The sequence below is a fragment of the Heterocephalus glaber genome, unplaced genomic scaffold (assembly GCF_053883595.1).
Source record: "Heterocephalus glaber isolate CG9 unplaced genomic scaffold, H.glaber_assembly_v1.0 deba00000901, whole genome shotgun sequence".
NCBI classification, from domain to species: Eukaryota; Metazoa; Chordata; class Mammalia; order Rodentia; family Bathyergidae; genus Heterocephalus; species Heterocephalus glaber.
The window spans coordinates 8,786,345-8,813,949 of record NW_028258171.1 but is presented as its reverse complement, the minus strand read 5'-3'; the positions used below and the strand labels follow the sequence as shown (position 1 = coordinate 8,813,949).

At 33.6% G+C, this 27,605-nt stretch overlaps 1 protein-coding gene across 2 annotated transcripts in view; it reads left to right on the top strand.

Annotated features, from left to right (window-relative positions):
* The window catches only part of Mdga2 (MAM domain containing glycosylphosphatidylinositol anchor 2), an 801,066-nt gene that overhangs the window by 751,450 nt on the left and 22,011 nt on the right, over nt 1-27,605 (top strand). For both annotated transcript variants that reach the window (XM_004835599.4, XM_087207963.1), the window contains 4 exons: nt 10,344-10,521; nt 13,516-13,536; nt 16,604-16,759; nt 17,202-17,360. In XM_004835599.4, coding sequence (XP_004835656.1) covers nt 10,344-10,521; nt 13,516-13,536; nt 16,604-16,759; nt 17,202-17,360 — 514 coding nt within the window. The remainder of the gene's footprint in view (nt 1-10,343; nt 10,522-13,515; nt 13,537-16,603; nt 16,760-17,201; nt 17,361-27,605) is intronic.

Genomic DNA, 27,605 nt, shown 5'->3' with positions numbered 1-27,605 from the left:
CAAAAAATTTTTCCTTTATGTTCTCCTCTAGGACTTTCATAGGTTCATGTCTTATGCTTTATGTCTAATCAATTTTGAGTTAAGTTTTGTGTGTGATGAAAGATAGAAGTCCAGTTTCGTGGTTTTGCATGTGAAAATCCAGCTTTCTCAACTTATTTATTTATTCCATTAGATCTTCTTGATGGCCCTCCAAGTTTCACTATAAAAACAATAGTTCAATAATCAGGGAAAGTTTTTGATATTTAAATTATCAATTATTAAAATTGTACTATGTCCTCTTGTTTAAATGAAAATACTTTTTTTGTAAACTGAAGAAAAAATCATTTAATTGCTCTAAATTCATTATCATACGCCATGTCTATTAAAGCCAAATCTGTTAAACTCTACTGTCATGTCTAAATTATGCTAGACAGTATAGTTTATATAATTATGATTTAATTCATCATTAAAATTATTACAAAAGAGGAAAATATTAATATAACCTAGGATATATTTTGTACAAATTATATTTTACAAAAAAGTTTTCCCAAGCATTTCCTAAGGTAAGTCTTAGGAATTACATTTCAATGTTATTAAAACCAAAAAACATTCATACAAAGAGGGAGGAAAATGTTTATTTCAACATTTTGCTATCTATCTTCTAAGATACAATATTTAATTATTTCTCTTCACTTACAGAAATTTTTAAATTCAGTCACTCATATATTTTAATAGAAAGAGTTAAAATATAAGAATATGAAAACAATTTAAATTTAATTAACTAGCTATCTCATTGAGTTGAGATTAAATTAATAACTAAAATGCTTAGAATAGATTCTGGTTCATACCAATCACTCAATGAATATTAGCTGTATTTAAATAATTCCTATGTAACTCTTCCAATATACTTTTACTGTTATGTTGGGAATGTAAAGTTAAATAACATAAAATATGTACACAACATTAAAAACTGTAAAATATTAGTTTGTCTTTATTTAATATGCAGCTATTCCAGAAGCATTCATTCTTTTTTCAGTGTGATAAAAGATCTCCATTTGTTCAAAGTTCTATTCTAACTCTTGTCTTCACTTTCCTATAACTACATTTTTAATTTTTTCCTATCATCTTTAATATATTTAGGAAGTCCTAGGACCTATTTTTCTTCTACTTCTATTTTTTTCTATTTCTAGCTTCACTATTCCAAGAACATTTTGACTGTCACAGAAGATTGTTCTGCTTGACTGTAGTATGTTTCCTTTTTACATCTTTGAAGTATTTTTCAGGGCTTCTCATTGCTATAGCTACCAGTGATATTTACTAGAGACTGTGACCAGATATCCAATTCATAGCTGTCCAGACAGCAGTGACTCACTAAGAAAGGCAAAGGGAAAAAACTTAGAAAACTGCATAAAGAAGAATGAAAGACTCACTAAAGCTCTGAACCATTCAATGTTGTCTCTGTCTGAGTGCTCTTATATGCTTTTGTTTTGTCTTATAATCAGGTAACTATTGGTGAAAGAAATATAAATCAGAAATACTATGGGGAATGGCTTTCCTGATATCCAGGTTAAATGCAGGTTGACAGCAGCTTGTTATATAAGTTAGAGCTTTTACTTATAAGGGACTGTTGGGAAATTTAAATACTAGCAAATGTATTATTACAATTCTCCTGATCTACTGTTCTTTCATTTTTAAATTAAAACAAAGGAAGCTGATTTTTATGGGCCAAGAATGAGAAGAGAAACCCTCAAACATACCTGCACAAAACAAAACAGATGACAAATGTGCTTTGAATAGATTTTATAAGATCCAAACAAATTTGGCAGCCTTAAAAGTCCACACTTGACATCAAATGTAGGTCATGGCAGTGAAGTGAGAAGGAAGGGGGATCGAGGGGGAAATGTGTGGAGTTATGAAATGCTTCGTATCAGGACTAAAATACTGGGAGACATTCCCAGTGCAAACACACAGCATTCCCAGGTACAGTAAAGACAAATATTTTAGTAGAAATGAGAACAATAAATAGAGTGAGCCCAAGAACTATTCCTGCAGAAGGTCACAGGGTGCACTATTTCTTGAGTGGGAATAGTGAGGTGGGTTCATTTTCCAGCTAGTAACAATGGGTGACAGCGCGAGTAGGAGCTCCGCATCCTACCTGAGGAAGTCCTCCAGAGCATAATATGGCAGACAGAGTTAGGTTTTCAGGGAATGGGCCTGGGCAGGAAATAGGATCCTTCCAATGCCTGAAAAGCGGAAGAAGTAGTTAGACCCAAAAGACTTGTCTTTTGCCTAAAAAGCTGTAGACTAAATAGACCTATTGAACAAGGGCCAAGGCAGTTCCAACAACATCATAGATTCGGATGCTAGAATAGAATAAGAAAAGCCAAGTGTAGAAAACAAACCTAATCCCAAGCAATGAACATCCCTTCTACCACTGTACCGGGATGCTCATAAGCTGAGAAATGTGCTACCTCTGCCCTTGACCCAATTCCCTTCTCTAGGTAGTGCTCACTACACTAAATGACTGAATTTAAAACAAGAGCTTATCAGGTTCAAATTTTAAACCTACCTGGCTACATTAAATTGGTAAGAATTAGTTTTTCATCATCAGAAAGAAGGTAAATTTAAGTTTAAAAATAAATCAGACTATTTCTTTTTTAGGGGAAGCAAATTGGTGGTTAGTAAGTCTTTACTTTCTTGAATTGCTACTGAATATAACTTTCTAATACTCCTGAATTTCATATTGCAACATTACTCTCACCCTAATTTCTGGAATCAGAATTTCCAAATAGTTTATGCATGTCAAGTTATAAATCTCAGTAGCTAGAATATTATGACTTTATCTTCTTCAAATAGAGGAAGTACCTAGTTAGCTATTTCTATTTACAGAGGGTTAATGTTACTCCCAAGTTGTGTTACCTCAGCCGCATTATTTACATTGGAGAAACATGGCATCTTTTAATTCTGACTTAAATGTGGATCCCTAATGCTTTCTAAAACACCCTTTTCATTGCAATCTGATGTGCTTTGAGCACTAGAGATAGTACGGACTCGTCAGTGACATATCACACTTATGATAAGGGAAATGCAATGAAAGGCAGGAGATGTTACCCTGTACCTCAGGGAATAGCATATAATTTACAATCAATAGATGTTGATGCAGTCCATTAAGGGACTAGTCATAAATCAGTCTGTCAGAACCCCCAACTGATTTTCAATGAATGCTAGTTAAATCTGATTTAAACATTATAATACAAACTTCCAAAGAGACATGACAGACAAACCTAATAACATCTGTACAACTTAAAAAGACACTGTCACTTCTAAAAGCATTAATATCACGAACAATGAATAACAAGAAAAATATTTTATTAGATTCTGCGTTACCGAGTACTTTTTTTTGGGGGGGGGGGTACCAGGGATTGAACTCAGGTCCTTCCGTTTGCCCAGCAGGCAGTGAAACCACTGAGCTAAATCCCCGGCCCAGCCAGCACTTTTAAGTGGAGTTCATGATATGCCGAGAAAACCTCCCAGTCCAAAGGAGGAGGAAAAGAAGGGAGCTTTGTTTTCCCTTTCCATCTTAAAGCTCATTTGCAGACTTTTTTGTTTAATTTTCTGAAGTTAATTTTGTTCCTTTTAAATTTGAGGGAACAATAATATCGTTCTTCCTCCTGAGGCCTTTTCAGCAATGGCTTTTTAATTATCCTCTGTGGTAAAAATAACAAACTACATCTTTTAATATGAAGCTAGTTTGTAGGGGATTAGGGAACTCTAAGTTTACCCCTTAGGTCACATAAAAGGCATAGATCTCTTAGAAAAAGGAAAGGAGTTTTTAATTGACACAAAAAAATTTTAACAATTACTTTCATATCAACATGACTACAGGTATGATCTGGGACTGTCATCGGTAGTTATGGTTTGGATCCCACATTCTCTGAGAGTTTTATGGTTTTACCTTCAATCTGTGGAATAATTTTGCATTTTCTTTTGTGTGAGTGCAAACATTGCATTTAGTTTCCCATTTTTACAATTTGCACAGCTCACTGATATACAATAGGAAGTATTTAATTGCTTATTCCTTCAACTACTGAAGTATATACTTTCATTACAGCTTTAAATTAAAGACTGGGAATCAAAGTCGTTGCTTTTTAAATATACATACGAAGTTACGTACTTTGGAGTTTGTAATAAGTAAAAATATCAATGTATCCGCCAACTAAAATTACTTGAGTAGAACACCTCATTATAATAACAGAATGCCTACAATGTCTCCCTTAGGATGTACTACAAATATTGAATGGTATTAAACCTATATTAACATCCAAAAGCTGTACCTTGATTAAACGTGTGTATCTTTAGATAATATCAAAATGTCAAGTAATTCTGTATATATTTTATAAGTTTAAATTTTTAAATTTCTCTTTTGAAATAACAATTCACCTTTATCTCGTGCATATAAAAATCTAAACCCTAAATACAGTGAAAGATATTGTCATTTACATTAAATTATTTTACGGAGATTATTTAGCTTCCAGAACTGATAGAAACTGCAGGATCCAGTATTAACTAAGGTGATTATCTATGAAGGACATTACTTTCTGTGGAATTGGGTTTTATATCCTTTATCCACTATAAACTTCACCTAAATTTACCAGTGAACTGAATGACTATGAGGTTATCATTAAGTTAGATTTCCAGTTGCACTCTTTGGAATCCAGTTATATATACACTGGGATGTATATGGGATTTAACTCCATCACATCTTTATTAAATTAATGACCAGATACTGTAGGTATAAAATTTAATTGGAAATTGATTCTGGTTAGTAGCCTATGATACTACACATGTATCATAACTATATATCTGATGGCTCTGGTAAAAACAATTAAATTCTCAGGTAGCAGAGGAGAAATGATGTCAGAAAGACATCAAAAATATGTCAAAATAATTCCTATTATTTTAGGAATAATAAACTCTGGAGCCACCACTTTGCAGCTGTAGAACCCTATAGTTATAGAAGTGACCTAAGCTTCCTTCTGCCTCAATTATCCTGTTTGTTAGAGCTGGTGGTTGCTGCTTCTAGGTGTGTGGTGGGTTGAATATAATAATAAGTATGATGAGGTTAGCAAAGAGACTAACACACAGTACAGACTAAAATACTGTAGTTTATTTTTATTCTTAGTTACCTGTCCTGAGATACAGATTATTGGGGGAGAAGTGCTAGGAGAAGCTACTGATAAAGAAGTGATGTTGGAAGACAGCGGTGCCCAACAGAATGTAGCCTCTGGTTTAAGGATTCATAAAAGTTACATTCTAGACTTCGCTGAAGCATAACTACCACAGATGAGACTTGGAATTTTGGTTTTCAGCAAGTTCTTCCTGTGACTTCATGCCTAACTTGAGAACACCTGAATCAGAGTATCAGAAGCAGCAAATGTAAACCGCTACACACCGTCAGCTCAGGAGAAAGTGCATAAAATTAGTAGCCAAAAATTCAGATGTTGGAAGCACCACAAGAAAGAGCCTTATCTTAGAATTCCAAGCAGAAGGAGTTCTAAGAACATTTATGATTGCCTTTCTCTACTCTTATTCTTTAATTCTCTCTTTAAAAAGAGAGAAATATTTCAGACATACACAAGATAATATAATCGCGATTTGTATGTGTACAACCATTCTAAAAGAACAAAAATCCGAGGTCCTTTGTTTAACCCTCATAATTTGACTTTCTCCATGTTTTGTGTGCACCTGGAATCAAATCCAGGACCTTCACACTGTCCTGCATTCTCAGCCCTTTTTTATGTTTTACTTTGAGGCAGGGTCTTGCTAAGTCATCCAGTCGCCCAGGCACAGCTTGAACGTGTGATCTTCCTGCCTCCGCCTCCCAGAGTGCTGGGATTACAGGCGTGTGTACTATGCCCAGCATATTTTCTCCTCCTGCCACGTCCCTAAACCCATCTAACCAATATCTTGAACTCAGTGTTTACTCATCCTCATCATTTCTTTTATACTATATATCTCTCTTCAAAATATGTGGATTCAAATGAAATTTTGTTTGCCCTATAATCAATTTCAGCTCAATATTTTATTATGAAATTTATCCATATTGATGCAAGAACCTTAACTTCCTTTTTCATGCTGTATTTTTCATTCTGTTTTATGGAAAACCTACAATTTGCTTTTACTATCTTGTTGACAAATGTTTAGATCGTTTTCTGTGCTTTCTGTCATGAATATTCTTGTTCCCAAGGATAAGAGTTTACCTGTTCACATTGTAACCTTGTTTTTTATTGCCAGATTATTCTACAAACTTGTACCAGTTCACATATTCAAGGAAATATTTTTTAAATCTATTTTTTCATGAGATTTCTGTATTTCCCCATGTCTGGTGTTCAGAGGCACTGTGGTATTCCCCCTCTTATTACAATTTATCTTTTCAAGTTAATTTCCAAAACAAATATCCCCAGAAAACAGTAGCTCCTGCTGCAGTGCATCAAAGATTTGGTGCCCAGTATATAAAGTTGTCTCCTTTTGGAGCACTGGCTGGGCAGATTTGGTTACTGTCACTTATAAAATATAAGGATTTTAAGCTCAGGGACTGTGAGATGTCATACACAACCAAAACACATTTGCCATCCCCCTGGGGCTTCTCAGATTCCCCTATGGGGCCTTGGAGACAAGAGGAACCAAAGCTATGGGATAGCTTATGACGTCTGCTTTGTCATGAATCCATTTCTTCCACATGACGACGGGCTCCAGGGTTCTGCTGGTGGCCATGACACTACTGCAGCATGACTTGTTAGCATGTGTGTGAGCTAACGTCTCACTGAGGTCCTATGCCTCACACACTGGTTCTGACATGCAGAAAGATTCTCCTTTGTTGATATCTTTAGCAAATGTTGATATTATTACTGTTTTAAAGTTTTTGTCTATCAGATGGTAGGGATTAGTGTTGTGGTTTTGATTTCCATTTTGATTCATTGTGAGGCTGGGGCTTTCTCTAATTAGTGAATTATTGAATAGCCTCATCTGTGAAATGCCTACTCTTATTTCTCTCTTTTACCTACTGAATTCATCTTTTTCTTCTGGTTATAGGAGTTTTAATATATTCTAGTTAACTTTATGTGTTGCAAATATCTTTTACAAAAACCTGGCTTTTCCTGTTTGTGTAATAAGAAGCACTGATAAAAATACATTTTAACTTGAATTTTTAGATTTAGAATTAATTTCAAATGTCAGATTGGCTAATTTATCAGTCTCTTTGTGATTCATGCTTCTCTTTCCCATTTTTTTAAAAAAATGGAATATAATGCCTGAGGCAATAATGACATTCTTCTGTCTTCTTTTCCCACTGACTTCTTTTGCTTTTTAAAAAATTGATTGATTGGGCCGGGGATTTAGCTCAGTGGTTTCGCTGCCTGCTGAGCAAGCGCAAGGACCCAAGTTCGATCCCTGGTACCAAAAAAAAAAAAAAAAAAAAAATTGATTGAACTTTTTTTTAATTAAAAATTTAAAACTAATGCATAAGCACCTAAAATTGTACATAATCAGGGGGTACCATAATTATTTTTGTTACATGTACATTGCATAATGTTAAAAATCAGGTTAAGCATATTTATCTCCTCTGGTTTACTTTTGAAATTTAAATATTTGATCCTCCTCAGAATGCATGACTTCGCTCTGTAAAATGGGCAATAAGGATAAAAAGCATGCTTTTTTCCCATATAGATAAGCAATTCTATGCCATGTATTTTTCTTTCTTCTATGTAGACAACAACAGTCCCACAGATTTATATATGGGATTTCTTCTTGTTTCATTCTATTATCTTTTTGTCATTTGCATAAGAATGTATTAATAGCACATATATTTAGATTTTCATTTCCAGAGATCTATCAGTTTAGGCTATATGATTAGGATTAACACATTTACAAAAAACAAATATATAGATATATATGTATATACACATACACATATGTGTTTAACTAGTGTATAAATATAAGATGTACAAGCATATGTACATATGTGTGCTGTGTGTGTGAAGAGAGAGACACGGAGAGAGAGGCACAGACAGAGAGACAGAGACAGAGAGAGGCAGAGGCCAAAGAGAAATAACAACAACAAGAAAAACAAAAGCCTCAGGGAAAATGGGAATCCAAATAAATGGAATTCCTACTCAAACTATTTTTGCTCTCAGTTGTTCAGCAACTCAGAGAAGTGAAACCTTTGATTCCTAATAGTTTGGCAGGGTTGAGGCAGACAAGAATGAAAACCCATGGCCTGCCCAAAGGAAGAAAAGTATGGTTTCACAATCAAAGTGAAAGCGAGTCACACTGTTGACAGAAGAAAGGCACATGTTGAAAGGAATATATCTTTGTCCTAAGCCTCAAAGAACCTCCAAGAACAAAATTTTAAACCATAGGACCAGCATATAGTCAAAAATAACTAAGTGAACAAAAAGGAAAAAGAACCATGAAAAGGATAACATATATTTCAGATATGAAAAGTAGCAGATATATTTTAAGACATCTATGCCTAAATACACTTATATATATTTATATAGAAAGTAATGTCTATATATCAGCAATATGTATGAAATACATGTTTTTGCTGAAAATAAGGAAAATATAAAAAGTTTTATAAACTAGCAATATAGCTTAAAATTAAAAAAAATCATGATTTGTAGTAGCAAACAAACCTATGAATTACTCATTAAGTCTAAAAAATTATATGCATACAATTACTGAAAAATAATTCAAAATGCGAGTAAAAATTTTTCAAATGAATCTTCCATAAAGGGAGACATATGACTCCCAATAAAGGGAGATATTTATTGGTGGGAAGACCAAATATATGTATAAAGATAGAGAGAACATGAGAGGAAGTGAGAGACAGAGCCAGTGGGGATACAGACACAGAGAGAGATTTTTATGTATACAGCTCTACAAATTATTTTATTTTTGTAAATACTGTGCATTTTATTTTTACTAAAGTATAATTTAGACTGACAATATTGAGCATTCTTTCATTTGTGATTCTGCAACAAATAATTGGAGCATAGAAATGCATTATTAATAAAGCATCTGATAGAGTTTTGTTCAATCTTATTTACTGGATTAATCAAGTTCCTTCCCATTCCTAGCTTAGTAATAATTTTATTATAAGGAGTTCAGTTTGTATATTTTTCTCTGTCAAATAGAAAATTGAAATATATATTTTCTTCTTTTGTCAGTTAACTGCATTAACATATTTCCTAATGTTAAACAATTCTTGCAGCCTTATGAGATAAACCAAATTGGATTTAACATGACAGCTAAAATGATGAATTTTGTTTGTGCATATGCAATTTTCCTTTCTTGTATTATCTTTAAGGTTTTTATAACATAAACTGAAGAGGTTGGCAGTTGTTTTTTTTTTCTTTCATAAATCTCTGGAAAATTTCAAGTAAGATCTGAATTATTTGTTTTCTGAGGAGTTTGTACAACTCCTGTAAGAGAGTCTGAGCCTTGTATCTTTAGTGCAGGAAATAGTCTGAAATCTTTTAAATTGTTTCGATCAGGCCTTCGGCTTCCTTACTCAATGGGCACTATTTACTTCAGTCACCATCCTTTTGTCCATCTTGCCAAGTTCAGTGGTAAATTCCTAGCCCTAATCCTTCTTATAAAGGTGTCGTTTGATTACTTAGAAATAAATTCTTCCCAATGTTTCATTATTATTCATGATCCATTTGTCGTTTTCAAGATTTTTCTCTATCACATATATGACTATTTTAGAGTATGTGTTTATGTTATTATCATCTCTTGTTTCAATAAGCTTGAAAAAGTTAAGAAATCATTCATGTTTCAAAATTCTAATGCTTAGAATACATCATTAAACTGTTGTATATGTAATATGTGCTTGTAAAGACATAAGAAGTTTCAGGTATTCAACAATAATGTTGGGGTGGGGATGTAACTCAGTGGTGTCCTGCCTGTCTGGCAAGTTCAAGGTCATGAGTTTAATCCCCAGTACTGAAAACAAAACAAAACCAGTAATGTTGAAGTCCCTTCAAGTGTTAAGTAAAATAGTTCCCTTAACCATCTCTACAAATCTCCAGATCAAGGATTCTTGTTTGAACCTCCTGACTCTCAGTTAATATTGGATGACCTGTTAAGTCCATTAAATTCGTTTTTATTAATTTCTTATAATTTGGCAGTTATCTGAAAACATCTACAAAATTTGTTACCCATCACAGAAACTTTAATAATGTGTACTTATAAAATATACTAATTTAATAAGCTTCCAGGTTGTTTTTCAGTTGTCTTAGAACACAGTAAGTACCTCTGAAGAAAATAGTAGGAACGTGATCATATAACTTATTTTATTTCAGGCTGGACAGCAGCGTTGGTGGGAACAGGAGATTAAAATAAATGGAAATATTCAAAAGGGAGAATTAATTACATATAACTTAACCGAGCTCATTAAACCAGAGGCATATGAAGTCCGACTGACCCCTCTCACCAAATTTGGTGAAGGAGATTCAACAATTCGTGTTATCAAATACAGTGGTGAGTAAAGTTTTGTTCAAATGTATTTATTTGCCTATTAAACTATATAAAATATTTAACTTGAAATTATCTACCAAATTTAGATCTAAAGCAAAATGTGACATATTGATTTTCTGGACTATCAGCCAAGAGATCAAAGTAACCAAACAAAACCCCAAAATAAAAGTTATCACAAATGTCAATATTCAATTACAAAAGTAGAGATACAGAGCTGTGTTGTGAACATTGAACCTGTGTGATAGTGTACCATCTCTTCTTTATTTGCCATGCCACAAGTTATGATACAATATATGTTTACATGTTATCTTTTCAAATTTTTTATAACTTTGAAATACACCATTAACAAGATAGGAAATAAATAAAATTCTTCCAATTTTTAAAAAAATCAGTAATTTGATCTTAGAGCAATTTTAAGTTTACAGAAAATTGGGCAAAAAGGACAGAATTCCCTCCCTCTGATGCAATTCCTGCTACTATTAAAATCTTAAGGTCCAAAGGGGAAGGAGAAGGGAAAGGGGGGGTTAGGGGAAAAGAAAGAAGGGAAAGGAAAAAATGTGAGAAAAGGAAAAAATGGAAACAGTCCTTGTAAATAGGGAGGAGTGGAGGGTGAAAGGGAGGACAGGGGAAGGGGGAAAAAATAAGAACCAAGATACGTCATGTAAAGGTACAAGTTCCCAATGATGAATGTCATCATATCGCATAGCTAAAATGTACCAATAAACTTAACAAATAAAAAAAAAAATCTTACATTAGGATGGCACTTTTATTATAATTGATTGTTCCAATTTGTTATAATTGATAGTGATTATAATTGATTAACTGATGTGTTATTAAAGACAGTGGTTTACATTTGGGCTCATTATTTATGCCGTGTAGTTATGTAGATCTTGCTGAGTGCTTAATATCACTTCTCCACATTTCAAGATCACAGTGAAGAGTTTCACTGCCCTGAAAAATCCCCCACATTCCGCGTGTCCCTCTCACTCTGTCCATCCCTTGCATCTGCTGATCTTTACATTGTCTCTAGTTTACCTTTCCCCTGAATGTTGTACCCTTGAAATTAAGTAGCATGTAGCATTTTTTGCTTATTTTGAATAACAATACATCGTTAAGGTTTTCCTATATCCATCGTGGCGTGATGTGTTCTTTGTACTAGTGATTACATCTTATTGTATAAATGTTTCACAGTTTATCTATTTCACCTATTGAACAGGACATCTTAGTTGCTGTTTTCTTGTTGGTTATGCTAGTGGCAGTGCTCATTATGTTTAAAATAAAGATGTGAAAATATCTCTATGTGTTAGTGATACTCTGCCTTTATAAACTGTACACATAAAATATATTCCTGGTAGTCAAATGTCCAAGTTGAGCAAACTGGTATTGAAATTTGATCTTCTTAGTGTTTATGTTCAAAGAACAAACAATGCCAAGAAGATTTATTATCTTTTTAATGTGTACTAAAGACTTTGAGTATATGTTGAACTTTGCATGCATTTCAGTACTATAATATTCAATGAAACTATCTACCTCTGGAGTTTTCAGTGTATTTTTCAGAGTTGAATGAATCACTGAAGAAGTACAAGGGCTGATTAAAAAATGCATGTATTTAAATAAAAATATTATTGCAGTGAAAGACACATTGTCATTTATTCATCTCTTCAAGCACACTTATCCCATTGTTCTTGGCACTCTCTGAAGTAGTTCTGGAAGTTCTCCTTCATGTGATCAAGGTCTGATCAAGAATTCAGTGAACCCTGCTACCAAGTGCCACCCAACGGGAAGGCAGCTCATAAAAACATTACCGTGTGTCTTCATCCATCTTATTCATTGGACTAGCACATGAGACTTCTGGCTCTTCCTCAAAGTCAAAATGACCATGAAAAGTGAACATTTTGAATCCATTCAGGACATCTAGACCACCATGACACTGCAACTAAAGACACAAAAGAAGACTTCTAAAACTGCTTCAGAAAGTGGCAAGAATGATAGGATTAATTTTTTTGAAACAAGAGTGGGATTAATGGCAATTCATCTTTTACTGTATTTTTTAATTCAAACATCCACTGTGTATTTTGATCACACCTCATGGTTCATAAATGCCATATATATATATATATATATATATATATATATATATATATATATTTACCTTTACCTTGTAGATTAGATATATTTGTGTGAAAGTTTTAGCAAAATTGAAAGTATTTTTTTCTCTTTGGGTGGCAATCAATTGGCACCTGCATTGCAAATATAATTGGTTTTCTAAAACACATATTTCTTTATATGTACAAAAATACAAAATATATTACATTAGCTCCTGAATATCCTCACTTAAGTAATTATATTTTCACCTTAAAATGACACTGTATTTCATAATTAAGAGAAACATAACATTTATAAATACACAAAAAATATTTAGCGACTGCTTATCACTTGAGAAATCTCTGTGTGTAGGTATTGTGTGTGTTTTAGTTCAATTAAGCCAAGTGATATGGAAGTAGCTATTTGTTTTAGGTTATATGACATGGTATGAATATTTTGTTATTTACATTTTTGTCATAATATTCTTATGAAAAATGTATGACAGCAAAAGCCAAAAGTACAATCTCTGTTGGATAATTACTTTCACCATTAGACCTTCTAAATTATAGGCTAGCCTGGTGTTGGCTTCAAGTTTTCATTTCTGGGTTTTGTTTAGCACTGGTTAAGAAATAAAAGGTCAGCAACTCCATTTCTTGGAAAATGAACAAATCCCCCGTGCTATTTAACATTGATCTTTTTGGTACTATGAGGTTTGGATTGCTGAGCTCCCTAGTAGATTGTATCCAACCTTTTAGAACAAAATGGACTGTGGATATAATTCTCCATGGCTACAGTGGGGAAGATCATTAAGTTTTGGTAAGGAACTATGAGACACTGAATAGACTGATTAGATGTTTATTTATAAAAAGACATTCAATACTTGTTAACTATTTTTCCTTGTTTTTCTTGTAGCTCCTGTAAATCCTCACTTAAGTAAGTATATGTTCCCATTTAATAAGGCACTGTATTTCATCATTAAGAAAAATAGGATATATGTAGATACACAAAGAATATTTATCAACTATCCTTCTTTGATTTAAAACAGAATTATTTAAAATTAGTAAATCTTCCATTATATGTGAATTTTAAACTTCAGAAAAATAGTGTATACAGACAAATTATTTACTACTGATAATTGATGTTTATAAATTTTCATAAATATGGGTATGGGGAGCTATTTCCCAAACCTATTTAATATTAGCTAACTTTGTGTGAGATAATATTTTTCTTTTGTGGGGTTCTGTATCATTTTGTTGTTGTAATATATTTCCTTGACTTTCTATAATTTCATAAAAGATTATAATTACTTAGGTTTGGTGTCTGAATAGTTTGAGCATTTTTCATGAGTCACTACATTGAATCCAAATGTATTTGGTCTGATTTAGGTTATGAATCCTGTGAAATTGTTTAATTTTGGAACTTTTGGTTATTTATTCTTCTTTCACTTTATATTAAAGCTTAAGAGTACAGACAAAATAGAATAAACATACATATTTCATTTATATGAAGAATATTCCCATATATGAAAACATTCCTATCTCCAGAGAATATTTTTGAAATAATATGAGAATTTAGCATGTGAACTCACTCTTGATATCTTTTCAAGAGAACCTTTTATTTTTAATGTAAGGTTAAGTTTTTGCAGGTTGTAAAAAATGATGAAAGAAGGCGAGTAGAAAGAAGAGGACCACTGGGTATCAGGCCACTTATTCCTGAGTTTTCATATCTCCTTACCATAATAAGGATTCAGGAAATAAAACCCTGGAAAATAGCACTTCTTTATTTCCATGTAGCCCCTAAAACTGCTAAAATTATGTTCTTATTATGTTCACAATGTTAAGAGATCTTTCAATATTTAATACTATTAAACTTCTGATAAGTTTATAGCACTCAGTGCATGTTCATTATCTATCAAATATTCTTTATTCCAATGAACTTTTACTAGTAAACATCTTTGCATATATTTATAATTATCCCATTTAAAAGTGACACAAAATCCTAAAATTATTATGGTCTCAAACAGTTTTTTGCCATTTTATGTGCCAACTTTTAACAAAATGTTTTCAGTAATAGACATCTTTTTCTTTCAAACCCCTTGTCCTCAGAGGTAATAAGTTATTACTATTGCTTATGTATTATTGTCTGATTTGAATTATAACAATTATGATATTGTAAACAATTTATTTCATATATAAAATAAGCTAAATTATAAGCTGTTTTCCTTATATTGAATTATTTGTACCTTTCGTAGCTTATATTTTTGCAAATTTTATTGTGAGAGATTTATATATTCAGGTTTTAAAAGTTCACATTCTTTTGTTCATTTTTGAAGACAAGATTTTTTTCTCCTTCTAAACAGGTCTAAATTAAATTACTCAAAAGAAATAGTTAAATGGTTTTATAAAAATTCATTGTGCATAATTTTAAATAACATAGGAAAAGTAAGTTTTGGCAGTAGTTCTGCAAACTAAAACTATGTTTACATTTGCTCTTTGATCTCTTTTTGCACATATATATGTAATAAACAACTGAAAACATTTAAAATCAAACACTGTCTAGGTGACATTATTCCAACTTCGATGTGGCAACTAAAGAAATCTTGTATTGAACCTAAGGCCAAAAAAAGGAAAGAAAACTGTGCACTGTTGTCACATTGCAGTTTTGATAACATCGAACATCGTTTTTTATTTAGTACACAACCTGTGAAGTAAATATGTATGTAATAAATATTTTATGTGTTATATTATTTATCTAGAAATTACAGTAACTCTACCTATTCAGAACATAGGATATAAATAGATATGAAGAGATTTGACAAGCAAAAGCAAAACAAAATATATTTCTATTTCTTAAATTTAAGGAGAAGAGCCTTCTATTTCATTTTTATTGATGTCAATGGTTTTTAATAAATTCAGGAATATGATATCCACAGAAGACTCCATATCCAAGAATATAATAATAAATATAACCCTTATGAGGGGTAGGAGGTATTCTGTACTTAGGACGTTTCTATCTCTGTGAATTGCACTGAATCTGGATTCTATTTGGACTTTATCATCTAATACCTCACATAGCCAAAGAGTTCTCCTTTGTGAGTAAGGATTATTGAGATTTCATAGAATTATTCTTAGGGTGAATCAAATAATACTGTGTTTACTTTTCTCAGTTAATAATGTACAATGTAATTATGCTTATAGTAGATCTTTTGAATTTCTTCATTTATACCTTTTTGCAAGCAAGGTACATCCAATAAGAAAACCTTTGAAACCTAGAAACATTGCTATTTGCCTTATACCTGTGAAAGTTGAGCAAGTCTGTCTCTGAACTTGTCTTGGGTCTGAACTCAGCATTATGGTAGACATCTAGGAAATACCAGTTCTTTCTCAAGATCTTAATAGAGTCTTTTTATTACTTCATATCTAGTGAATTTCAAATCTCTGGTAAACCTACATTTAAATGAAGTATGAAGATTTCAAAATAATTTGTTATAAGTTTGCCCTAAGCACACTTCCATTTGTGTAAATGATTATACATGAAAGCATCTTCAGACATGACATAAAAATTTTAAAATTCAAGGTATATGTCTTTAAAATGCCATGAATAAAGCAAATGAATAAAGCTCACTTTCTGATTGACAGTTTTGAATCTTCCTAAGATTCCTAACTTACAAAAAGAAAGTTAGGAAAATTCTCCAGTCATAATTCAAACATGTATTATTTAATTTCAATTAATTGGATATTTCTGGGGAAAATGGTTTGGCTCTTCATTTTGTCATAAAATTGAATCATATAATACTGATTTCCATATAAGAATTACCCTTTTCATTCAATTATAATAATTTTCTGTTCAGTCATGATCTTGCCCACTATCAAGTTTCTGATGACATTATCATGAGGTGACATTATTAGTACTGTACAATTTTTGAATCTTTCCTAATAAAATATTGCCAGGTCTGCATTAATTTAATTAATATTGACTACCAATTAAAATCTGTTGACAGGAGAATTTCACTGTGGATTTGAAGATGGAAACATGTGTCTGTTCACCCAAGATGACACAGATAATTTTGACTGGACAAAACAAAGTACTGCAACAAGAAACACGAAATACACACCTAACACAGGACCTAACGCCGATCGCAGTGGCTCCAAAGAAGGTATGAGCATGTGCACTGTGATGATCACAGCTGTCAGAGTCTTTATAAATGTTATTGCCATGAAATTATAGAAGGATATCTAGCTTCCTGTTTGAATATTATGGGACAATATGTACAGTATCCACAATTTGTATATTTCTAAAATTTCTAGACAGTAATTTTTTTCACACAATTCACTGATCTATACAGAGGAGAAAGTTTTATTTTGATAATTCAAATCTAGAATTCCAGTTTCTCTCATCTTTGTGTATTTTACCTTTAATCAGATAGATCATGTAGTCTATTAAAGCCACTATTAGTTGTGTTTACGTGTACGATTTTATAAATGAAAGTAAACCCTGATATCAGTTTTTACTTTGTGTGAGAACTCAAAAACTTCTTAATGGTTTGGAATTGTCCTATGACAGAATATGTTTAAACATCTTCTTTTGCATATTTTAAGGTTTCTATATGTACATCGAAACATCTCGACCCAGATTGGAAGGTGAAAAAGCTAGACTTCTCAGCCCTGTCTTCAGCATTGCTCCCAAAAATCCTTATGGATCAACAAACACTCCATACTGCTTCAGCTTCTTTTATCACATGTATGGACAACACATAGGTGAGACGCCAGGAAGTGCTGTTCTTTGTAAAGTAAATCATAATAAGAAAAATTTTAATGTACAGCCTGAAAGCAATTTTAGTAAAAGAATGCTATGATTGCCCTTTTAAATGACTTACCAGCAACTGCAAAATGAGATATTGAGAATTTCCTCCAATTGTGTAATTTCTGAAAAATTCGATTTTAACTTGAAAATCTAGAGTATTTTTTCTGTCCTCTGGAATCCTAATTCAGAAAGACCATCAATAAGTTAAAGATTTTATGAGATCTTGTAAAATTGACACAGCACAATTTGGCCTGTTTCTTTCTAAAGAGATTTGAATCAATAGTGACTTCATGCACGTTCATGATGAAGAAAGGGAATTTTGTCCTATTATTGCATAGTACTATCCACATGTTATACTTGGAAGTTTGATGTGTTTTTTCTTGTTTATAAAATATGTTTAAGACTTAGGGTATGAGAATGCCATGGGTCATGAAGATAATGCAAAGATGAAGTCACACTCGCTACTCGAAGAGAGCTTTCACAGTAGTAAGGAAGGCTGAGATGAGGAGACGCACAGGGTGGCTGCACTGCGTTACACCTAAGAATGAGACTGGGCCTAGCAAAACCTGGTGGGGGGAAAGACGGTACAGACCTCCAATTCTTATGTGCCATTCTGAACTCCATAGAACTGAACACCAAACATTTTTTAAATGAATCCTTTGGTAGTACACGCCAGTCTGATATGCAGATGTCAGAAATGTATGACCTGAATTGACATGGATCTACTTATAGTCTTCATTTATCCAAGTGAGTTCAAACATTTATATGATTTGCATTAGAAAGACTTCCACAGTTAATTATGGGATTCTGCTCAAGACCATACCAGGAAATGTCATATATTATTGTACAAGAGATATGCTCTATAAATTTTATAACATAAGACAAGAATGTGGCTAGTGGAGCATGTCTGGGCCCCACTGAGTGTGGATGAGGAACTGTGAATCTGAATCTAGGTGTGCAATAGAGCAATGCTCCCATGCTTCAAGGGAGCAGGAACCATTTCTCCTGGGTAAGAAGTGGGCTGTGTTTTCAGTAGGTCAAGGTTGGCACAGGGGGGTTGGGGCACTTATATTGAATTAGTAAAATGTGGAAAGTGAAGATGACACTAGTGTCTTGATATAAACTAATAAAAATTAATAATATAAATATATGTATTGACATAAGCTGATAAAAATGACACAATATCAGCTGCTATACTATTTAAGCTAAATCATCCTCTTATTGAGTTTATAAAAATGAGCACCACCATCCATTTTAACTGTGGAAAAAACTGAACCTCAAGAAGTTAGTAAGGCCAAGCATGGTGGCACATGCTTGTAAATCCAGCACACGGGAGGCTGAGGCAGGAGAATCACTGTGACTTTAAAGCCAGCCTGGGCTACAGAGCAAGTTCACAGCCAGCCTAGATTACTCCGTGAGACCCTGTCTCAAAGTACCAAGGGGGAAAATGACTTTGTACGAATTGCTGTGCTAGGATTCAAGCTCATGTCACTATTTTTTTTTTTTTTTTTGATACCAGGGATCGAACTCAGGACCTTCCGCTTGCGAGGCAGGCGCCAGAACCACTGAGCTAAATCCCTGGCTCATGTCACTATTAAGTGGTTTTATTCTTCATAGTAGAACAATAGATGACAGGCCTAGAAAGACAGCTTTTTTAAAGTCAAAAATATTCTCCACCTGAAGTCAGCAGACCTCTGCCTGAGGTCGGCTGTTGCACTGCCACTATAGATTTAGGATGCCTGGCTCTTAGTTTCCTCTTCTGCAAAACGGGAGCTGTAATTCCTGTTTCAGAAAGCTGTAGTTTAAATCAAATATTATTATTAATATTCCGTCTCAGTTACTTTCTCATGTGTGCGACAAAATACCCAACACCCACTACTTACAGAATGAGAGACTGTTTTTGGCTCATGGTCTTTGGCGGCTTCAGTCCATAGTTGGCTGGGTCCAAGGGAGATAGGGCATGGTGGAAGGCCATGGGCAAGGAAAACTGCTCATCCCATGACAACCAAGAAGCAGAGAGAGAAGGGGGTGCTGGGGACGGTGACAGACGCTTCTAGGCCTTTTCCAGGCCCCACCTCCTCACAGCAAGTCAGCTATAGTGCCACCAGGAGCTGATCCAATGATCTTCCAAGATCCCCACCGCTGAACACTTGGGCTTTGCAGGGGGCATTCTAACCATGACACAGACTGTCCTCATTGGCACACACAAACAATCTGATGGTACCTCAAACCTCAAAGAGCAGTAATAGCTCACAATTACAGAATACTCAGCATGAACCCGGGCACTTCTCGCATTACTTCTCTAAATTTTCACAATAAATATTTGTCCTCATGAAAGTAGTTATCCTATTTCAGAGATGAGGACACTTGACATACAATGAAGTTTGATTATAATGTCCATCATAGAACTGGTAAGTAGCGAAGCCATAATACCTACCTGTGGAGCTCTGCCCAGTGTCTTCCTGTTCCATTGCTCTACAGAAAACTTACTGGAGCAGCATCAAAGCTTAGCTGAGTATGTGGCACTTTTGTAATAGTCAGAGTGTATTTGTACAGATTTTGTGAAAACTAAAAGCATTGGTTTAGGAAAATAAATAGGTAGGAGTGAGTAAAATTTTTTGCAAAGAGTATAGAATGGAAAAGCACTTACAAAGCTCTGATAGTAGTCATAGTTTCATGAGGGCACAAACTATGAAAGGAAACAACTTTGCACACAATTGTCAAACCATCTCATTTATTGTCAGATAACTGTTTTGTTACTAAAGGTAGAATTGGCACAATTCTAATTCTTTGTAGTCGATCATTTGCATTTGACTCATTCTCTACTTTGAATATATTTAATGGAACTTATCTTTTTCCAATTTACCTTGGAACAAGTATGGTTTTATTAAGTTTTAAGTTAACAACTCCAAGACCAATATTTGGTTTATTTTAAGGTATAAAATATGTCTTTATATACAGGACTGGATCTTTTAGAGATTTCTTTCAAAAGATATTTGTGGTGAGTCCAAAGACAATTTTAATGTATTTTAACTTTGTAATTGTTGTTCTTTATTCTAAATACACATCCATTTGATTTTCTGTGGGTTTTATTCTGATTATTTGAGGGTGGACTTCAGGAGAGCAGTTCTTCACTTCTTAGTGAACTTTCACAATTTTGAGCCTGTACATGCTGTTTTCCATCTTCATTAGACCCTCAAAGGTTCTGGGTTGGGTGTCAGTTCTATCTATTTCTTGGGTTCTTCTCAGCAGAGGACAAGCACGCTGTTTACCAAAAACTAGGCAACTATGCCTGTTCCAGCCACAGAAAAATCAATTAGGAATCAATGAGACACAGGCATACATTATTTTATTACACTGTGCTTTCTTTTACTTTATAGATTCTGTTTTTTACAGATTGAAGTTTTCTGACAATCTTGTTTGTTTTTGGTACTGGGGATCGAACTCAGGACTGTGAGATTGCAAGGCAGGCGCGGTGCCACTGAGTAGCATCCCGGCCCTTCTGACAGTCTTGTCTCTAGCAAGTTTATCAGTGTTGTTCTCTGACAACGTGCTCATTTTGCACAGCCGTGTCATATTTTAGTAATTTCCCTGCCATTTTGGATTTTTTCTGTTATTATATCTTTCTGGTGATCAGTGGTCTTTGATGCTTTGATTGTAATTTGTTCGGAGCACCACACATCACCCCTATATAAGATTCCCAACTTAGTAAATGTTTTGACCTCACTGCTCACCACCGGAAGTGCCCCATCTCTCTTCCTGTTGTTGGGCCTGCCAATTCCCTGACACACAACAGTACTGAGCAAAATTAACGATTCAGTCACGTCTTAAGTGTTCAAGAAAAGAGTTACATGTCTCTTACTTTCAAGAAAAATCTAGAAATGGTCAAGCTTGGGAAGGGGGCATATCAAAAGATAAGTGTATTGCACCCAACAGCCAAGTTGTGAGTGTAAAGGAAAAGATCTTGAAAGAAGTTACAAGTGCTGCTCCAGTAAAGATACAAATAAGAAAATTAAACAGCCTTATTGCTGATATGGAAAAAGTTTTAGTGATGTGAATAGATAAAGCCAGACACAATCTTCCTTTAAACAAAAGCCCAATTCAGAGCAAAGCCCTATCTTTATTTCTATGCAGACCAAGAAAGGTGAGGAAGCTGCAGAAGAAATTCAGAATTAGCAGAGGTGGCCTTATGAGGTCTCTCAGGAAGAAAGAAGCCATCTCCAAAACATAACTGTGTGAAACAGCGAATGCAGGTGGAGAAACCATATGAAGTCATTCAGAAGCCCTAAGATGATTGATGAAGTGGCTGTAGAAAACAGCAGAGTTTCAAAGTAGAAAAAAACAGGATTATGTTGGAATAAAAAGGCATAGGGCATTTATAGCTAGAAGGTAGAAGTTAGTGGTTGGATTCAGAGCTTCAAAGAACAGATTAACAGTCGGTTCATTATTAGGGTCTAATGCAGATGGGGACTTTTCATTTCTGAAAATCCTAATGCCCTTATGAATTCCATAAAATACACTCTACCTAGGCTGTGTAAATGGAAATGCAAAGACTAGATCAGTGGTGGTGAACCTATGGTATACATGCAGCAGCAGGCTGTTTGTATTATTGAAAGCTCTATAATGTTCACCATCACTGTATTAGATAGTAGTGTAAATATGTTACATGTTTTGCTGCATATTTTAAGCACAATATGGAGACCTATACTCAGAAAAAAGGACTCATTTGAAAATATTACAACTTATTGACAATACAGCTGGTTACCCAAGAGCCCTGATGGAGATATATTGTGATTAATGCTGTTTTTTGTATCCGCTAACACCACATTCATTCTGAATCCCATGGATAAAGGAGCAACTTTGACTTCCAAGAATTATTATTTTAGAAATGTATTTTGTAAGACTATAGTTGCCATACACACTGACTTCCCAATGGATCTGTGCAAAATAAATTAAAGCTTTCTGGAAAGGATTTATCATCCTATGTACTTTTAAGTACATTTGATTCATGGGAAGAGGTCAAACTGTTAACATTAAAGTGAGTCTGAAAGACATTGACTCCAACCTTCATGGGTGAGTTAGAAGGGTTCAAGACTTTAGTGGAGGAAATACCTGCACCTGTAGTGGGAATAACAAGAGAACTAGAATTAGAATTGGAGCTCAAAGATGTGACTGAGCTGCTGTAATCTCACAGTAAAACATTTAACCACTGAAACGTTGCTTCTTACGGATGAGCAAAGTAATTTCTTGAGATAGAATATATTCCTGGTGACGAGGCTCTGAATATTATTGAAATGACAGTAAAAGGACTGATGATATTATGAAAACTTAGTTGACAAAACTGTGGGATGTTTTTAGAAGATTGACGTCAATATTCAAGGAAGATTCCCTGTGGATAAAATACTACCAAATAGCATTGATTGCTACCAAGAAATCCTTTGTGAAAAGAAGAGTCAGTCAATGTGGTAAATGCCATTGTTGTCTTATTTATAGAAACCTCCAAATTCACCTCAGCCTTCAGCAATCATCACCTTGATTTGTTTGCAGCCATAAAAAGTGAGGCCAAACCTCTAACTGCTTATGATGACTGGCTGAAGACTCAGAAGGCTGTTTGCATTTTTAGCAACAATGTATTTTTAATTAAGGCATGAATTCTGTTGTGCACTTCATAGACTACAGTACAGTGTAAACATAATTTTATATACACTGGGAAACCAGAAAAAATTCTGTGTGACTTTCTGTACTGCAGTATTTACTGTATTTTGCAATAGTGTAGAAATAAACCCAAAACATCTCCAAGCTATGCCTGTCCTTCATTAGATGTTGCCTATAGTTAAACCTTCCTTCTTTGCATATATTATTCTCAGATCCTCATTAATCTCTAAACCTGGGGGCATTTATAGTCACTGGTTTTTAAAAGTGCATTCTCAGTTGTATTCATTCTTTCAGAAATCCAGATCCAAAAATGACTTTTTCTGAATTTCTAATAACCAAATTTCATTCATCACTTCTTGGGTAACTGTAAATATTAAGGTTTTTACTATGGCCACAGGACAGCATGTCTGAGAAGAACCATCATTGTCTAATAATACAAAAATAGGTAATAGGTTATTAGGAGAGCCTCTTCTTTGAAACTAAGCCAGATGTACAATATTACTTTTCTGTTGCTGCCTAACAAATTTCTCCATACAACTGTGTCTTGAAACAACAAGCATTCATCAGCTCACAGTTTCTGTGAGTCAAGAAAATGATTGTGGCTCACCTGAGTCCCAGCAGATCCAGAGCTCTCATGAGGCTGCTGTCAAGCCGCCAGGCAAGAGCCTCAGCCTCACTTGAAGATTCAACTTGGAGAGGATGCACTTCCAAGACTACTCACTTGCTTTTTGCAGACACCATTTCCTCACAGAAACTAGACTACAGATATATATTTCTTGCTGGCATTGGATTGGAAGCCTCCTTCTGCTCCTCACCATGTGAATCCTCTGAAGAACTGTCTCATGACAAGGAAGCAATTCCTGAAAGGGAAAGAGCAAGTGAACACTGTAGTATTGGTACAAGCTTATCTCTTGAATTGCCATTCCACAATTTTGCTTTATTCTCATTACTAAACCTGAATTTATAACTCTAGCCCATACTCAAAGGGAGGGAAATATATAGAACATTAATGCCATGACTTTGAGATTATTGGAACACAATTTTAGAAGCAATTTACACACTGGTACAGTTTTTTGTTAGTTAAATGTTTTATAAAAATTGAAGAAAAATTCCCAATGAAAGTTATAATATGTTGATTTACATGTAAATAAGACACCTGGATTTTGATGGTAATATATAACCAGAATCCTTTAGCTATGAATGGGCATGTCAATTGTTGATGAATCAGCTGAATTTCTAACTTGTTGCAAAGAAATTGAATCTCTTACAAGGTCACTACACATTCCAAAAGGTTATTAAACGCCTGTAAATATATACATCATTTATTTCTAAAAAGCATGTGAGATATAACCATCATATATCAGAAAATTAAAGTTAAAAATGCAAATGGCATTCATGAATACTTTCATTGAACTTGATAAGAATGGTTCAATAAAGTTACATTCCTAGAAAAATAATACCACTGAGAGGAAAGGAAATGAAGTTTGATAATGGCATCTACTGTTAATGATTCTCATGACTATAAGGGTGAAGAACAGGTGATAAAATAGATGTGGAGTGGAAGAAGGGCCTATTTTATGAGAAAAAGAGTTATTCAAAAGGATAAGTTTATTGATACAGACTCAGAGGAAAGAACATTTTATGAAGACATGGGAATTTAATGCACTGGTAAAGAAATTAACTTTGAAGAAAGGCACTAATATTACTTCCAGTAAGGTAAGAAAAAGAATTATATAGAGAGTGTCTTCTCGTACATTCCTAGATGTCAGAACAGAGAGAAGACATGAAAGTCTCTGTTATCTCTGGAAAATAAATATCACAGTGCATGTTAAAAGCTTCAGGAGAGTAGCAAATGGGAACACAAGCTGCTCAGCACTAGAGAGACAGTTGAGCAGGTTGGGGATAAAGACCTTGGTTCTCAGGGCTCTGAAGTGTGTTTTAGGATTTAATGTTCAATTTGAGTCCCCATCACTTCTTGCATAGAGTACGGAAATAGCCTACTAATTCATTTCCTTGCTGTCTCTTTAGTGCACAATTCTAGAGTAAACATTATTCTAATACTAGTAACATATGGCCTCAAGAATGTAGTCTCCTTTGGCTTCTCCTCAGAATAGCTCTATTGTCTTTTCGAGTCATACTTGAAGTTGTTCAATCAAGTGCTCTTGAACGTGGGGCCTCTTCAGATGCTGTATTCTTTATCCTGCTGAACTGTATGCTTGATGGGAGCAGCAACAATGTTTCTTCTCTTGGCTTGGTGCCTTGCATATATTTATTTGAACACTCAATCGTTACTTGTTTAAAATGAATATATTTTTTAAATTATGATATAGAATATGTACTTCTCCTTTTTAATCATTTATGTAATTCATATTTTTCCAAGATATAACTAAAGGACATATTCTGAGATTATTGCTGTTTTCCTTGTTGTTTTTGTTCTCATAACTCCTGATGCAAATATATTTGTCACATGGAACCCTATTATATTGTACTCTCCTTGAGAGTAGTAACCATGATTTATTTATATTTGACTGTCAAGAGCAACAAAAGTGCAATAGATTTTTTAAAAGGACATTAGATATTTTGTTTCTGTATATCCTATAAGAGTAACAGAGTAAGGGAATTGAAAGTATAAAGTTTAGATTGATAATGGAAGATAGTTTCATGAAGACTCAATAGCTTGTAAAAATAAGACAAATTTTTTGAATTAAATTCAATTTGTATCTTCATGCTCTAGCAATAAAAGCAAAATATTTGAAAAAAAGCAAACAGTTTGACAAAAATGTCACATATTTCTTAGCAAATAAGTCAGAGAAATGTGTGGTACAAAATGACCCTTGAGTATGTAATGGACAGTACCTTTTCGTAGTTCTTTTAGAAAAATATTTAACTTGTTCAAATAAAATGTTCATATATTGATAAACCACAATGCATAACAAATTGTGTTTTGAGCTGAAGTATCATGGTCAACACATGTGATCATATGATGATCTACCTTAATATGAAAATAGAATATAAGAAACCTGTAGTTAACTTCTTATTAAATTCAACTGATAAGATATCTGGTTATTATTTAGCAAGAGTTGGATTAATTAAGGAGGAAGTGGAAGACAAAGATCGGAGATTGTGAGAAATAGAAGGAGCCAATGTATGAGAATGTAGAATACTGATAGGATCAGAGTTAAAAGGTCTATGTGAGGCAGCTGTCACATAGCAAAATAGCCCAAATGAAGGTGCTATTTTAGGAAAATCTGCTGGATGCTAATGCACAAATTCAACTGGTTACCAGAAGGCATAGTAATGACTGGAAAAAATGAAGTGACGTTTTAAAAGACATTATTACAATTATATATTGCAAAAAATAATATCAGTGGGTGCAGACAGCCGTTTCTATTCAAGCAGAAAATAATCATTTTATGATTCCCCACTTTGTATTTGTGTATGAAACAAATAATGCTAACAATTTCCTATCAATATACATAGATCTTGCTTGGAGCTGGGTAATTTTGGCACATCCTCATCTTTCATGAGTCGTAAAAGGCAAATTAATGAGTCTATGTTAGTGATTATAACAAAAACATAATTTATATGCAAGTGATCTTCAGACTTTAGAAGAAACCAGATAATAAATTAATTCATGTGAACTTGACAATTCCATGTATCTGTTGAAAATGTGTGTGCACATTTTAGGACATATACTTAAATTATTTATCTAAAATATACACAATTCATATTAGAGAAAAATAATTGAAAACAAAATTATGATAAGGATTTAATAATAGATAAAAAGAAGATAACAGTAATGATGTTTATATAAATTATATTTTACACAGTAATTTATATGAAATGTTAAAAATAAGAATCACATTATTGCACAATGCTATTTATAACCCCCAAATGTGGTCATTACTCATTATATGAAGGAACACTTAGGTTATTTAGCTTTTGGACAACAATATTTAAACATAAAAGAAGAGCAACATCTTCTCTAGCTACAACACTGGATACGTGGAGAGAAGTGATCAAAGATGAAGATTAGGCACCAAGAAAAAAGAAAACAACAGTTTTTCTTAGCCACTTCCAATTTTTATCTTAGAGCTGAATAGCATTAGAAAATCCTCAGGGATGATCAAGTTTGCATACTTTGGTATCTGGTGCCTAGTAAACCGTAAACATAGTGTCTCTGAGGGTTTAAAATTACTTTTAAAGGGTATTAACACATCCATCATATTCACTTTGGAATTTTTTTACTATAATATCCTGATAATGTGCTGAATCAGCTTTGCTGACTCAAACTTTTATTGAATATCTTTATTTTGTTTCACAAGTTCTAATTTTATTGACCAAGATGACCTAACTTTAAATATCTTTTGACACAGAATTATTTTCTGTAAACTTGAGAACAAGAAATGTTGGGGAAACATTTCAAAGATATTTGCCTATTAATATGGGTTTTATCCTCACTTCAAAAATACACCAGTGATTAACTTATATCATTGATTGAGGTAATAAAATGATTACTATGTACATAATAAAACATTTAAATT